The 17,100-nt window shown below is 36.2% G+C and overlaps 1 protein-coding gene across 17 annotated transcripts in view; it reads right to left on the bottom strand.

Annotated features, from left to right (window-relative positions):
* Nucleotides 1-17,100, bottom strand: part of PARD3 (par-3 family cell polarity regulator) — a 624,264-nt gene that overhangs the window by 259,866 nt on the left and 347,298 nt on the right. For all 17 annotated transcript variants that reach the window (XM_058532758.1, XM_058532762.1, XM_058532761.1 and 14 more), the window contains 2 exons: nt 10,830-10,921; nt 8,495-8,578 (listed from right to left, as the gene is read on the bottom strand). In XM_058532758.1, the coding sequence (XP_058388741.1) occupies nt 8,495-8,578; nt 10,830-10,921 (176 nt within the window). The remainder of the gene's footprint in view (nt 1-8,494; nt 8,579-10,829; nt 10,922-17,100) is intronic.

A 17,100-nucleotide genomic window follows, 5' to 3' on the forward strand; every position in this document is an offset into this window, starting at 1 on the left:
GTATATATTTTGCAAATTCAACCAGCAACTAGAATTTGCTCTAAAGTAATAAAGAATTGACTACCTATGGTGTGGTGGTTCCTGTAACACTTTTATTGAGAAAATAACTAAAGCTAATGCAGTTCAGAACATTTCGGCATGTCAATGTGCTGGAATAGAGAATGGTTGTTCTTCTTAGCAGTTAGTGCCAGAATCCTTTATTAAGGGCAACCCTTTTCCATTAGAAGAAGAAACCACTTTGCAAAAAATAAGAGAGGAGAGCAGGAAGAGAGGAGCTTGGGTGAGCTCTGCTCACGGGTAGTTCAGGAGTGGAACCACCTCAGACTGGCTGTGCTGACAGACATAGGGAAAACACTTGGTGCATTTATTAATGTGGTAGGGCAGATTTATGAAGGTATACCTATAAGGGGTTAGGAGTATGTGAAACAGAACCTCGTTCACCTCCCGTATGAATCTAATGTAAACTCTACTTGGCATACATGCTTTTTTGAGCAAATGGATTTTTTTCTAGTAAATCTGAACATCCCCAAACCTACTCCTCTTCCACTGTTTCCTATACTTTTTTTTAAATTTGGGGGAAAAAATACTATGTCCACTATGTACAAATCTCACTTCTAAATAATTTTCCCAAAATAAAAAATATGCAAATATACATATATTTCTTTTAAGTCTTTCCTCATGGCTTTTCAACAATGTTTCTTACCAAAAAAAAAAAGGGCAAAGAAGATGAATATAGTCACAGAAAGCAAGCCATTGAAACGCTGCATCTTTGTACATGATTTTGGATGCATAATTAGAAATTTAACTGCTTAGATTATATTAAGGATCGCACCACTACATTTTTACAAGGTTCATTAGCTTAATTATACACTTAATTAAAACAAACTCAGACACACATGTTAACATTTTCAATTCTAAGTATAAATTACAACCAATGATAAAACTGAAAATAAGTAACAAATGCTTTACTGACATCTAAATTGGCTGGGCAAGTCTGAGCTTTGCTGTGAGAATGTAAACTCCCACAACCGCCACCCAGCTGTATGGAAATGATCATACTTCATCTTAATAGAAGCTGACACAGCATCAACACCCGACTGTAGTGAGGCAGAGTAGGGATGGGCAGAATGGGGTCCCATCAAAAAGACCCTCTTCCCCTCTTGAGGAACGAATGCGAAGGGCCAGCATCACCTACATCTCATCCCTGAGAACCACAGCCACATTACTGCGGACAGGAAGAGGAGAGAGTTAAAGGAATTCCAGGTTAAAATACAATCTCATTTTTTTTTTTTATCTTTAATGGATGAGGTGAAGTAGGTCAAAACAAGGTAAGTAAAAATAGAGAATTCCTCCAGATTAGGGCAGAAATGACAGGAATCATACTACTACATTTAAAGAAGCAAGATTTATCTTAATGTAAACACAACTTCTCTCTCTAAAACAAATGCATTTATATGGTCCTTTATTATAATAAACAAGTCTGAAGCTAAGAATGCACAATTGAAAATTTTCAGGCAAAAAGCTACAGATTCAGTAAATAAAGCTAAATTGTCTTTTTTCAAAAGCAATTAAATTGGCTTGAGGGGCTGGCCCCGTGGCTTAGCGGTTAAGTGTGAGCGCTCCGTTACTGGTGGCCCAGGTTCAGATCCCAGGCCACACCAAGTCACCGCTTGTCCGGCCATGCTGAGGCGGCATCCTACATACAGCAACTAGAAGGATGTGCAACTATGACATACAACTATCTACTGGGGCTTTGGGGAGAAAAAGGGAGAAAAAAAGGAGGAGGATTAGCAATAGATGTTAGCTCGGAGCTGGTCTTCCTCAGCAAAAAGAGGAGGATTGGCATGGATGTTAGCTCAGGGCTGATCTTCCTCACAAAAAACAAAAAAAAAGTACTTTAAGTTCAAGAGCATATTTATTCTTTTAAAAGTGATATTCAATTTTAAAACTCTACAGTGAACTGAAATATACAAGCCTCTAATAAAGCTGTTCTTAACACCTGAGCTAGTTCCATGAAATTCAAATTGGCTGTAACTTTTCATTAACATATGCACCCAACTAACTAAACAAGTGTGTCCCGAGATTCCCAAATTTACAATATAACAGTAACTTCTCATCTCAGATTCATGATAGAAGAGACAAATGATCATGTTCCACTATTATATGGACTAATCAGCACCTACAGAGACAACCGGAACACCAAGCAACACGGAGGGGATTTTAAAGCACATAACAGGAAGATAAGTGAAGATAAGTAAAAAATCATTCTTCTTAGCTGCCATTGCCAAGTATCTCACTAAACGTATCTTACATGTATTTTATAATTACATGTATTTTCTTATTTAAGCCATACAAAGTCATGCGTTCCCCATCCCTCAGACGGGAAGACTTCTCAAGACCTTCCAAATATGTTTGCTAACTACTCATGCTGGTAGAATTAACTCTTCATAAATAGTTTAGTTTTTATTTGAGAGGAAAATTATTCAATATGTACGCTGACGATGCAGAAAACAAATTTATACTTCAATCATTTTCTATGTTAATCTGATCACAGGAATATATATTTTCCAATAGAATCACTTTTATTTCAACTCAAAAACGTTAAACATTATAAAATATTCTTTTAGGTTTGTGGTTTTTTTCACCTTAGATGGTGAAATTTATGGACAGTAATGTAAGTAAGAAACGAGTCAAGGGAAAAAATTATGAAAAGAAACTTTAATAGAGCAACTGAAAAAGTTTGGTGTTGACCCTTCACCTGATACTCTAAATATTACATTGAAGATAAACAGTTGAAAAAATCATTTGGGATAACAATCAGAATTAATCAGACAAATCAAATGATAGTACATCTGTAAAAAGTAAGGTGAGACGTCATTAATAAGTAAGGCATTTGCCAGCATGAGCCAGTAGCAGAAAGCTAGACACAGATTCCGTCCCCCAGCAACACACACACGCATATATCCTTTTACCAAGAGCTGTTTTCCTAATTAAAGACTTTAGATTTTTCCTGAAGTCTCATGACTGACAATCAGATATGAGGAAGAAGAGTTCTGTGAGTACATACTACTAATTGGAGGATGTCAAATGAGGTTGTCTTTTCTATTTCCCCTCCTCCTGAAAACTCCTTACAATTAGGGGAGTGTGTTGGTGGGAAATAATATATAGTTACAATAAAAAGGCTTTCTATCAACCAGTAAGTGGAAATGAAGTTTGGGACTCTTGTCCTTCAAATAATATGAATAGGAAACAGAGGAGAAGAAACTTTAGATATGAAAATACTAGAATGTAAACTGCATGATGGCAGGCACTTTTATTTGTTTGGTTCTCTGGAGCAGGGCTGGCCAATTAGAGCCCATGAGCCAAAGTTCAGCCTGCCAGCTGTTTTTGTAAATGAAGCTTTATTGGAACACAGCCATGCTCATTTGGTTAAATACAGAACTGAATACTTGCACTAGAAAGTGCACCATGGTGGCCCACAATGCCAAAAATACTGAATATCTGACTCTTTACAGAAAGTCTGCCAACCCCTGATCTGGAATATGCCTAGAACCAAGACTGGGAAACACTAGATATTTTAAAAACTTGCTTAATAAAATAAAAAAACACAAACATACAATTACTATTTGCATAAGAAAAAGTACGGTGAAAGAAAATTTCAAGGGCTATAGGTTTAAAAAGAAAGAAGAATGTACACAAATGGGAAACGTCCATTACAGAAAAGTCCTCGAGAAGCAGACTGCACTTTATTAAGAATAATATACTTTAGTCACACTTGTTTCCATAGGGAAAAGATTTAGAATATCTACTATAAGTCAGACTGTGGAGTCCAAATAGAAGAAGAACAGTTATTTTAAAAATAATGCAATCAGGACCTGTCCCGTGGCTTAGCGGTTAAGTGCACGCACTCTGCTGCTGGCGGCCCGGGTTCGGATCCCCGGCGCGCACAGACGCACCGCTTCTCTGGCCATGCTGAGGCCGCGTCCCACATACAGCAACTAGAAGGATGTGCAGCTATGACATACAACTATCTACTGGGGCTTTGGGGGAAAAATAAATAAATAAAATTAAAAAAAAAATAATGCAATCATATTTCTTGAAAACCTTCCCCAATGTCTCCATTATTTACTGAATGAAGTCTCGCAGGCCATTCACAAAGTACTTGCTCACAATGGCTCCAGTGCCATCTTCCAATACCTTCTGTTTCAAATCATTGGCTCACTATTTCTCACCAAATCATGCAGATTTACATGCAGCATCTTCCTTTCATATAGTCTCTTCCTGGAAAAAAAATCTTTCCAGAACATCACTAGCATAGTCCTATATTTCATTCACAGCACAGATCAAGCTCCATTGCTTCACTGAGGGTTTGCCACAGTGGCCAGCACTCCATAGTTCTGCTCCCTCTAACTCCATATGGCACATGTGCACAGGATTCTTTTGACACAGCATGGATCTTTTTATAGACATATTTCTCAACTAGACTTTAAGTCCCTTAAAACCAAATATAAAATCTTATAATTTCAGAAACCCAGCCCCTATTTCAGTACACGATTTTATATCTGGCTTTTTAAACACTAAACACTTTACATTACATCATAATCATATTCCTATGTGATTAGAAAGCCTCAGGAAAATTCATTAATGACTATTGAGCCAGGATATGTCCTTATTGTTTTATTTCCAACAGAGTAGTGCCACAGCTGACATGGACAGTCACAGGTTCATGCATTCCTTTACTGCGTAAGCTTTAGTGAGCAATGCCTATGGTCTACATCCTAGAAACATAAAAAAACATAAAATAAAATATGGTTTTTCTGCCAAAGGAAATGACAATTATTTGGCATAACCTTCCTGAAAGTAGTAGCATTTGTGATTTAAATAAGGAGATTATGTTTGACATTTAAATCAAGAGGAAATGAAATTACATGTGTGAAGTGAAAAATTGATTTCAAGGTAATGAAACTGTGAATAAAGAGTTCTGGGAGGGGATCAGTTAACTGTTTTTGAATAACATACAAGATGACGACTAAAGAAAAACAGCATCAGGGGAAGATAATGCTGTCTTTTCTATGCATCTAATTATTTCAGTTTCTAGTATCTGAGGCAGCGGTTGGGGGATGAGCAGCCACATGCCAACTGTCACTGATGTCCCCAGTCAAGGACCAACATCCAACCGACCCCAGAAAAATAGCCTCTTTAAATAGGCCCAGCAAGATCCTTATTGAAAAAACTGCATTATACCTCAGGCCATAGTCATACCTAAGTGGCTTTAAAAATTTCTCTAACATTGACTTCACATTCTTCCTGTTTTCCTGAATTATATTTGATATTTGAGATGTTCTTTGTACTGTTTCTTCTCTTTATAATATATAATTTCTATCCTGCATTGTTCCTTAGACTTTTTGACTTGAAATCTAAATCAGAAAGCAATACTGACATAAATGTGTCACTTTTATAAAAATAAGTATTCAGTAAGTGTTATTCAATTAGTTATAGCTCCAAAATTGAGAAGGCCCAAGGATGGTTGGAATTTTGTACAAGGGAAGTTATTCTTAGAAACTTCAACTTACACCCCATGAATATGTATTCTGGTATTCCCACTAGGTATATGTGCAATTTCTTCAAGAGTTCCACTTAATTTCTTCCTTTCTGCTATACTGCATTGGTTAATTTGCCCTTGCAGCCACCATGGAGTTGATGAAGCTCCCATTATAAGCTGTCATCACATTTAAAATCTTCTTCCGCAACAAGCCAGCTTCAGTTACCTAATTCAGAAATTCTTCCTCTAACAGCTCACACAGCACCTACTATATAACTATATCAACATTTATCACATAATTATAATTGTGTGATTTCTTGGCTATCACTCCATCTTTACTGCAAATCCCTCGAGAAAGACTCTGTCCTGTTCATCTTTGTTTCCTAGCACCTAACACAGGAATTATCACACAGTAAGTGTTGGGAAGGTTCTGACTGAATGAGGAAAATCCACTTGTAAGCATTTCTGAGAACAAGGGAGATAGGTGTCTCTGGCATCCATGATTCCAAGCAGCCTGCCTGCTTCTTCTCTCTCATTGTCACCCTAACTGAAGAACCATTACTATCAAGTCCACGAAGAAGCTTAAAGATACAAATCAGGTGTTGGAAAAAAAAAAAAAATTTCTGTTCTGTTCCCCAATATGAAAACTGGTGACGCCTAAAAAGGGTTTATAAAGAATCTGAATTTCGTAATCTCTTTGTTCCTTATACAGGAAAGCTACACAAGAATTTCTTCTCTAAGGGCCAGATCAACAAGGATTAAAAGTGACTCAGCTATATGGGGCTGGCCTGGTGGCGTAGTGGTTAAGTTCGCGCACTCTGCTTCGGCGGCCCCAAGGTTTGCAGGTTCGGATCCTGGGCACGGACTGACACACCGCCTGTCAGGCCATGCTGTGGCGGCGTCCCATATAAAATAGAGAAAGATGGGCATGGATGTTAGCCCAGGGTCAATCTTCCTCAGCAAAAAGAGAAGGATGAGCAACGAATGTTAGCTCAGGGCTAGTCTTCCTCACACATACACACACACACACACACACACACACACACACACAAAATGACTCAGCTATAAAACAACTTCTAGTTCTGCACAGGGACACTCATCTACTTCAATATGTTCTGTATATTGAAACTAATTACCATGGTAACCAGTAAATGTGGTAGATTTTGTGAAATGCCTTTCATTGATTAATCTCTAGTAGGTTTATTTTTCTATCTTATTCTCCTTTTGCTTTAGACTTTCCATCTACTTATTTTATCCTAACATCCTTTCACACTGAGGTAAGAAATGTGTAATAAATGACAGAAAATAACGTGTTTGTAATAGAAATACTGGTTCAAAGCTTGTACATGCACAGTTAAATCTCATTTGTGATGAGTTATATTCCACAGGCAGTTAAAGGCACATTAATATTGGGAAGCTATAATACATGCATTTTATCTTATCTTTTTTTTCTATTCATGAAATAAATGGAAAAAAAAGATTTAACTTTTGAAGTCATTTAAAATTATATTTTTTAAAGGAAATAAAGGCTAGGGCCATTTTGAAAACAACTAAGCTTGTTTAATTGAAAGTTCTTTGAAGAAATTTCAATGCTTCTCCAAAGTTTAAAACTAAAAAAAGAGAAGGAGGAGGAGAAAAGCGAAAGTAGCCACAGCTTTGTGACTGTAACACTGCCCTAACATTCACAGTGACGTTCACATCCTGTGACATAACGCGAACAGTCAAGCCTCCTACTCCAGCAGAGTTCTAGGTAAGTCAAAGCTTCCAGACATTCCAAAAAGCATGTGCTTTACCAAGAAGATGAAATTTGGACTTGCCACAGTTAGGAACATACAGCAGGAAGGCAATACAACTGTTCAGATACTCACTTAAAAAAAGTAAACAGATAATTGAATCACACGCTTGTAACTGATATTCCATCTGTCTTTTACCACATGCTAGATGCTTACAACTCCTCAGCAACAGTTTATGTTCTAAGTTCTCAGTCACTAGTCTAAGGCTACTTTCCAGCTTCCCCCAGTGTAAAGGATGTTAAACTAAAAAAAAAAAAAAAAAAATGATAACAATAACAAAAGAAGAAGTTCAAAATAAGAAGCCAAATAGTTCACAAATCTTTTTCATTCGGTAATCATTAGACCGGTAAATGAGAGGATATGATTAAGCTTCAACAACTTAATGGTGTGCAGGTTAACGCTGCTGGGGGAGGATGTGAGATGCTCTTCACTTGATGTCCATGACAGAGGCCCATCAACTATTAGTTGCAAAATCAATTCATAGTATTTGAATACCATAAAACAAACAATAGTTCTTTCACAGACAAAAAAGCAGCAGAATAAAAGAAGCTCGTATAACATTTAAAGTATTTAAGGATACATGTTCTATAAAGTAATGAAGTCATATTAACAAACAATACAAAATTTTGAAATCTGAGTGTGCAGAGATTGAAGGCAAGGAGCCACAAGCCACATGGTAGGAAATAAATCTATAGCTTGTCTAATTTTTTAAAATTTCAAATGTAATCATAAAAATCTTATAATATTAAAGAACTAAATAAACATAAAAATGAATTTAAAATGAATCATTATCTAAGTTATCCAGACAATTTTTATCGGATAAATATTTCCAGAAAATTGCTTTAAGCTCTGCCTTAACTTTGCAAATTCAGCTGTAGTTCTGACTGTCAAGTCTATCATCAATTTACAGCAAAGTACAATGTTTACATGGATGTGATGAACAATAAAATTATTAGGATAGTTTAAATGCTTGATTTCTTCATCAGCCTAAGTGCTTTCTGTGATTATGATGGATACAAACGAACGAAGTACCAGTTGCCCCCCAATGAAAATGTTTCTATTAAGCATAGGGTAAATCCACACCACTCTAAGTCTGAGCATAAACGAAGATAAAACACTCCACATTACGATTCAATTAAAAACCTCCGAGATACGTTACCTGCCGCCTCGAGCACTGAAAGGCACTACATGGATTCCCAGAGGCCCTCCATCGTTGGAGACTTGTACGAGCTTTACCATATCACTGTGAGACAACGATGAATGAGGGAGCATGAACATGGACTGTAAACAAACCAAAACCAAAACCAAGCAAAACCAAAACCACAACAATAGAGACACATAAGAAACAACAAAAAGAGAACAAAACAAAAATCCCACCAGCACACACGCATATACATACACATTCTGGAATATAAGCATGGTGATGGAGGCAACATCAAACACTACATACCTGAACACTAGTCTGATGGCACGGAGGGAGAGCAATCATCAGAAATAACTACATTAAAAATGACACAGAACCATTTCTCTCGGACCACTCTCTTCTGTGTAATTCAAGTACACATTTTGTAACTCAAATCTCTAGACGTCCACTCAAAATTTTCCATCCCAATACCTGTTTCAATGACTATGAAGATTAACTGAATAAAGGTGTTGCAGCTGCATAGCACTTTATAATTTACAAAGTGCTCCCATCTATGTCACATCACTGACCCTTCCAATAACCCAATAAGGTCAAAGTTTTTGCGCCTGTAGGGGACAGTCCAGATGTGACCCAGTTACCCTCACTTCCCACTGCTCCACAACAAGTCAGGTCACCATTTCCTAAACTGCTGTGAGCGCAGTTTATGTGCAGGTTATAAAACTCCTTTCTCAAAACCAATAGATATCCGCTAAAAATTAAACAATTTTCATAAAAGTCTTTGTAATTGAACTTTAAAGTCATGAAGGTATTTATATGCAGTAACATGAAGTTACTTCTGTTAAATAACTAAAGTACTTTACTATTAATATAATAATAGTAATTACTTATTTTTTATTAATGAAAATTAGTAATTTGGAGAATGTAAATTTTCTAAACCATTTAAATGAGATATTACTTTCTTTGTTGATTTTTCTGTGTATGTGCGTATTGCACAGAAATCTAAGAAATATTCATCTAACAATCAATATTTCGAAACAGCATTTCAATTAAATATCTAGTTTAAGCAACCTGGACAACTATAAATGATTACCAAATGGATTTGTCTAAGATCACAGTACAGTTTTTATATAATGGAAAACGCCAATTCTTCAACTGTATTTCTTACATAAAAACCTGATACTATGAATGTCCTGATTATATAAGGCAAAGGCTAAAGAAAATTAAAGATAAGGATATCAAATAAAAACAAAACTGAAAATATGTGCATAGGTTTAACTACATACACTAAGACAAAATAAAAATTTTGCCGTACTGACAAAATATTTTACTAAAGTAATACTATTTAAATGGATTTTAATTTTTTTAATATTTTCATAGAACTTTGTAACATCCTATTTTAGATACTGTTAGTATCACTTGAACATCTATTTAATGATTGGATTGTCAACTAAGAATAATACGGTAACTTTAATAAATTTCTTTTATTCCACAGTCTTTCTAAAAATAACTATGACATGGCAAGTAGTGCTTAAATGTAAATACTTGGAGAGTGCTGGCTACTGTATATCCAAACAATCTGATTCTAGAGCCTATTTAATCTCACTGAGAAGGTTCTTAGAGCCTTCCCTCAGAAGACCAAGAGAAGACAGAATTAAGAGTTCAAATGTTAATATCTAAACCCTCAAACTTTTACCCAAAATCAAAGAAAAAATTCAGAATGACTGCCCTTTCTGCTCTAAGAAGTCCTGAGAACACTTTCCATTTAAACATGCCAATATTTAAGATAATTGTAAAGTTGTGATAATATGGTAAAGTTTTTCTTTAAGTATAGATTTTATACTTAAAATCACATTCAAGGTCCCTAAACTATGACCTCTAATTTTTCATCAAATATCTTGAGAGATTCTATTTCTTCAAAAAAATATATACTAAAATGACTATCGTTTACATGACCCAACTGGTTTTTCAAGTAAAGTATGTCTACAATTTTTTTTAATTTAGCAAAGTTGAAGAACAAACCAAAATACTGACATACAAAGCAATGTGAAAACAGTTACAGTGCTGTTAACATGACAGACATTTTCAGCCAAATACTATTAAATTATAATATAAAATAGTATTTTCCTAGGTATGAAACTCAGGACAGGTACATGTGAATCTCCATGCTACACTTCTTACATTAGACAATTAACTCAATAGACAAAAGACGCTTTTTGGAAAACAAACCAATGCAAGGCATATTTTTAACTAAGCACAAACATTCCACATGCCATATGCTTTTGGAATACTTGCTGTTAACAGTGATGCTACATGTATGTTACAAATTTCGTTAAAATCATCAGTAACTTACTCCAGACAAAAGCTGGGTACGTTCTCCAAACCAGTGTCAGCATGTCCGACCGGTTCAACACGGCTGTTGTCTTCTTCTGTACCATCCTCATCCTAGGGAGACAGCACAATACAAAGAGAAGTACGCTCTGTGTTAGGTTTATTTCTATAATGTGAAAGGAAACTGGGTAAAACTAGAGTCTAATAGGCACTATGATCATGTTAACTAGGTCTTTCCTCTAGGGAGGATGACCTTTAATGATAAGACGGGTATGTGTATATGAAAAGCTGCATTTTAAAGCAAATAGTCTCCTGAGTTAGCATATCCCAGAAAGTGAACAAGATACCACTGTAATACAGAAAGAAACCACTAGAACTTCTACTTACATTAACTTTATTATTTTTATTTCACTTTTTGGTGTATGTTTTAGGAAGTAATTATATATTACTACAATGCTATATTAATAAAGAAATGTACATGACACTGGGGATTCATGTTTGAAATTTTTACTATTGAGATCATTATAAACCTTAACGACTACCACAATCTTCAAAGTCGTATTTGTCAGCTCCTCAGTTCCTACTAACACAGCTTGTCAAAATGAGCCAGCAATAAGTACATTCCTAGACTTAAATCCTTCGTCCTGTGAAATTTCACACAAAGTTACCCCAAGCCAACTGAGTGATTATATAGAGGTATCTGTAAAGGAACTAAGGTCTTAGCCATAAAGAACCACTTCTGTTATGAAGGACCAAGCACAGGCAAAGGCATGAACATTAATCCAATCAACCCCCACCTTTTATTCTTCCTTTTACAAAGGCAATATTTTATAAAAATGATGTTCCCCCATGTTGTAGAAACTGAGTAAGTATGCTGGTACTCCAAAAGGTGCATGTGCAATAAATGTGATGCTTCATAAAAATAAATGAAATGCTACCCAGGAATATGCCTTACTTTATAATCTTGGCCATTGTCTTTGCATCAAGGAGTTCAATAACAGTTAAGTTGGCTTTTCAGGATTATTTGAATAATGATAAACATGCCCCTCTGATATCAATGGTCTTATTCACCAAATTAGAATACTTAGAAAAGACTCAGAATCTCCAAACATAGTGGCTAAGAGGCTCACACGTGCTTCACCTCAGATCCACACTGTCTGGCACTTCGTAGGTACTCTGTAAATATTTTACGAAGGAAAACAAAATCATTCCTAGGAATCTCTGGGGTAATAAGTTTCTAAATACAACAAAATAAAATTTATCTAATCTATTTCTTGGAAGTTTATGTGTATAACTTATGTATATATATAATTTGTTAGGCTTATGCCTTCTACTACATAAATTTGATAAGTCATTTTATATGTGAACTTATTAAACCACCTATAGTCGAGAGTCGACTATTAGAGAAAAATTTCATAGTTTTAATCATGTATTTGAGAGATTCATAGTAAAAATTTATATGCCATCAACAGAGGCATCAATCAACAAAATGATAAGCAAAAGTTATAGGTTCAAGACACAGTGTCAAACAATATTTTAAATTATTGAAGCAATATTAAGGCAAGACAGAGCAGTTGGTACTGCCCAATTGATATTTCCTCTGAGAATCTACCAAAATAAGAAGCTGAACGCACCGAGGTTTTCAATGAGCTGTAGACAGGCTCCGTGCGTCCTCAATGGCAGTGCACTGCGTGAAGCCAAGCTACTTGAAGACTGATGATCCTGTGTTTTGAGAGGCTCTAATATACACTTCTTAGCCATCTATCTCTTTTAAGCACCAGCACATAATACATTTCAAAGGTTAACTAGCATCTTGAACCTGCCTAAGAATCACACTTTGAATGTAAACATGAACTGCCAAAACTATGTTTTCCCATTGGGAGTGGGGATAGGGAGGAGAGCAAAGCGATCGTTTATAAATCAGATGGAAAACATTAAAAAAATCTTACAAGTCAAAGACATTTTGTTTCAGGATTCATTAATAATTTAAGCACCAGTGAAATGTCACCACGATGCATAACCAGTTGAAACACCTAAGCTGTACTATGTAACAGCCACATAAATGAAATGCCCCAAACTACAGGGATAAAACAGTAACTGATAATTTACACATTCATTGTTCCCACAGTGGCTATTATCAGGCCCCCAAGAGCATGTAGAATAGTATTTCACGCAGCTGCACATGGCGTTCGTTCAGTTCGTTCAGTTTAGATTGTAACATTCACTGCCGGAAGGCTGAGCGGCATTGCTGTGGGAACCACAGCCCAGAATTTCCCAACTTCTGGATGTGTGAATATCAGCTCCTCTATTGCTTTCCTTTGTTGTTTGGCACTTTTTTTTAAGCTGTGACTGAACATAGTTACTTTTAGCCAGAGTTATACACTGAATTCCATTATAACCATAGTAAATGAAGCTTGGTTATTATATGTCAAATCAATACTGAAGGCCTATAGTATTAAACTACACAGTGTTAAAAAATTTCCAGGCGAGTCAATATACTTTTTACTCTTTCCCTTCTCTCCATTTTATAGCAGAGCATAGTGGTTAAGAGTGTGAGTTCGAGAGTTAAACAGACCTGGGTGTGAACACCAACTCCACCATTTGCCAATTTTATATCCTTAGGCAAGTTATATATCCCTTCTGTGTTTCCATCCCTTCTTTTGAAAAAAAAAAAAGGAACAATAAAAACATCTTCTTAGGACTACTCAGAGGAATAAGTAAGATAACCCAAGTCACAAACATAGCATGGTACCTGACACACAGTAATTGCCCAATAAATGTTAGCTGTTATTGAAAAGAGACATTAATAATAAATACATACCTCAATAAATGCTTTAGGCTAATGTTACACAATGATGTTATACAACTTTTAAGAGTATATATTCATCCATTCATACTCTGTGCCTTGTAATACAATATAAAACATATCACTACACAATTAAATACTAAATATATCATCTACATTTTATAAACCTGCAAAAAACCTGCTATTTGTTGTGCTTTGCTGTATACAAAGTACTTTCATTGTAAAATGCCTTTGGAATGAGAAATCAAAAAATAAACAACTAACTGCTGCATTCAATCAAGGAAATGACAGGAGGAGGAAACATCATGGGTTACTGGTTGAGGAAACTGATGTCAAGAACTTGAAGAGTCTATGGTTTTACCCTACTTGAAAGCTCATAAGTTAGTCTGCCATAGCTTCAAGGATGCTGGCAGAGGAAACGGGACGCGCAGGTCAGAGACAAAGGACAGTTCACTACAGCAACCGCATTAGCCAGAGTATCATCCTTTTATGCACTGGTTCCTCGAGCTAACGTCCTCACAAGGCAATGTGAGGAGGGTCAGGGGACACTGTCACACAAAGAAGAAACCTGAGCTTAGAGAACCCGAATCTTCTACACAGCCAGTGAGCACGCCTGCTCTTTGTTATGGAGGGAGACAGTATGCCTGGGTCCCAAGGTTGTTCATACATACGTTCTCGAAAGGCTAGTCCAGAACAAAGGCCTCTGTTCCCAAGGTGTACAAAAATGCAAGAGAACCATAGAGAATTATCTCCCAACAGAAGTTTAACCTAAGTATTGCCAAATGATAGCATTTGTATAATTACTAGCAAACTAAAACTAGGAATATCATTAACAAACACTCTATGACAACAATGTGTTCTTAACAATAACATTAAATTCTACAGATAAAAGTGTCACACCTTCTACATCAAGGACAAAATTATTTTTCAGTATAGAACTCGATGCTCAACCAAACAAACAAATCAAGAGTGAAAGTTGAAAAAATTTTTCACACATGCAAAGTACTTCCCACAGACCCTTTCATATAAAGCTGTTTTGGGATGTGCTCCAGCAAAATCCAGGAAATTCAATAAAACGATAGATAGAACCCAAGGAAAGTCCCAGAATATGGTGAAAAGACAGCCCAGAGAAGCAAAAACCAGTTCAGATTAGAGCAGCAGGATGGAGAGGTCTGGGAAGTCAATCTCCATGAGAAAAAAGTAATTAACAATTGGTCTGATATTCTGGAACATCTGGGAAATATTTTAACAGACTCGATAGAGAATGTGGGGGAAAAAATTAAAGACACATATAGAGAAAACAAAACAAATTCCAAAAAGTCAAAGCAATCATCTCCAGGAACAACAGAAGAAAATGTGTAGGAGAGGAATTTTCATCAGAGTACCTGCTTGGTTATTCAGTGAGCATCCTTACATTGCCATATAATGTGACACTGGCCACTGATTTAACTCAGACTTCTGATGTAACAACACTGAGAGGATGGGAACAGGGAAAGTGCAAGGGGCATAAAAGGAGAAAGTCTCATCTTTCTTAATGGCAAGTCAACAGATGTCAATAACTGGTAACCAGGAAAGAGCAACATAAATATTTTATTTAGACACAGGGAAGTAAATATCAGAACCAACATCTGCATAAATTGAAAGTTGTAGCCTCTGGGGAGAGAGGGTGGGGGAAGCAGCAGCAGTAGGACAGAGAGACTGCTAGTTTTTCATTAAAAGTCTTCAAGTGTTATTTATTTATGTGCATTCTGACTACACATTTGAAATGCCCACAAAGGGGAAGAAGGGCTCTTTAGGTCCCACTAAACATCCACTCTCAAGACCCCCAGAGGCCACCTGGCATCAGATTTACTCCAAAGGACATAAGGCAGGAAACCCAACTTGCCAGCAAGGCAGCATCCTGCCTTTGTCCTTGGAAGGAGTGGTCTGCACAGCTGCCCACGAGCTCTTCTTGTGGGTCCCCCTGGCTGACAGCTCAGGTGCAGGAAAAGAGACTCCCATCAGCTGGAAGCAAGCACGACTCTGGCTCACAAGTCTCATGCCCCAGAGAAGCCAGTATCTCTTACAACAACACCATAGGCACAGCTGCTTGTCAGATAGTTAGTTTTTTGAGTCCAGGTGCAATTTACCAATCAGCGGTCACTTCTACCACACAACAACAGTCATGGAATCCTTTATCAGGTTTCCAGAGAAAGGGAGCCAAAAAATAACCGAAGTTTAAATTCTCAGCAGAAAAGGCAAAAGATTTTGTTAACCCTTTACCTACCCTATTATACTGATCTAAGCAAATTTTTTAAAAGGATAGAGGAGCCAAAGCAGTCAAAGGAGAGGAAAAAATGAGAGAAAATGCATATTTGATAAGCTTGGGTAAGAAGGAGGAGTTTTAGATCAAGTTAGAAATTCGTATAAGACAAGTGGAGATAAAAGCATTATGTGAACTATTTGTTCTCTGCTTCCTAAAAATTAATAATCTTACTCTCTTCCAAAATACTTATAAAGACTAACCCTCAATTGAAAAAGCCCTACAGGACCAATGGAGGCTACATTCCGAAATCACAAGCACTTGCATGAGCTATGTGTTTAAGAAAACTAAGTTTGGTTAAACTCCAAATTATCTTTTTAATTTCAAAAATTATCTAGTGTATTTTTTCCTACTTAAGTACTAAATATCTGCTCAACATACTGAGATTAAAAAGAAAAAAAGACATCTAAAAACTTAAGTGGATGTCATTGCAAAGAAGCACGGGATTTGTGACTGGAACACTTAAAAATTGAATCCTGCCTGCATCACTCACCATATAAGATAAGAGGACAAATTCTGTAACTGGTTTGCTTAGAAAACAAGTAAAACAAAAGCACACTGTCTGCCTCACAGGCACATAGTAAAACTTCACCTACAAACCAACCAGCTGCATCTCTGCACTCCAGCTCAGAGTTCCAAGGAACTAAATATTTTGAATAGTTATTACTTGAAAGAAAAGCCTACAATTTTAAGAAATAATTTATCATTTTAAAAACCTTTTATAAAATACTCAAGTTATACTTGCCTGCTTAAATTTCCCACATACCTATCTTTGAATTTTATTGTTTAGGAAGCACTAAAGGAAATGAAATTTCTGATGATACCCTGATAAACAAATTTACAATACTTTTCCTCAAGTGTTTTACCATTATTCTTAACAGTAAAATCACTTAATTGGTTCAATTATATTGCTATAAAAATCCTCAACTAAATGGTCTTCACACTTTTTAGAGTGTCTCCAAGATTTTCCAAATTCAATGAGAGACGTTAACTATTAATGAGCTAGAGTATCCCAGAGAAAATATTTATTTGGATGTTGACAGCATTAATTAAACCACTTTTTTGGGGATCACATTTGGTGGAAAATAATTCCCAGGGGAATCTGTTTCCAAGTCCCCTAAATATCACAAGCAGAACTCCAGAAAGCTTTTGTGTTAATGTTGCCACTACTTGATTAATTGGTCA

The sequence above is a fragment of the Diceros bicornis genome, chromosome 36 (assembly GCF_020826845.1).
Source record: "Diceros bicornis minor isolate mBicDic1 chromosome 36, mDicBic1.mat.cur, whole genome shotgun sequence".
Lineage (NCBI taxonomy): Eukaryota > Metazoa > Chordata > Mammalia > Perissodactyla > Rhinocerotidae > Diceros > Diceros bicornis.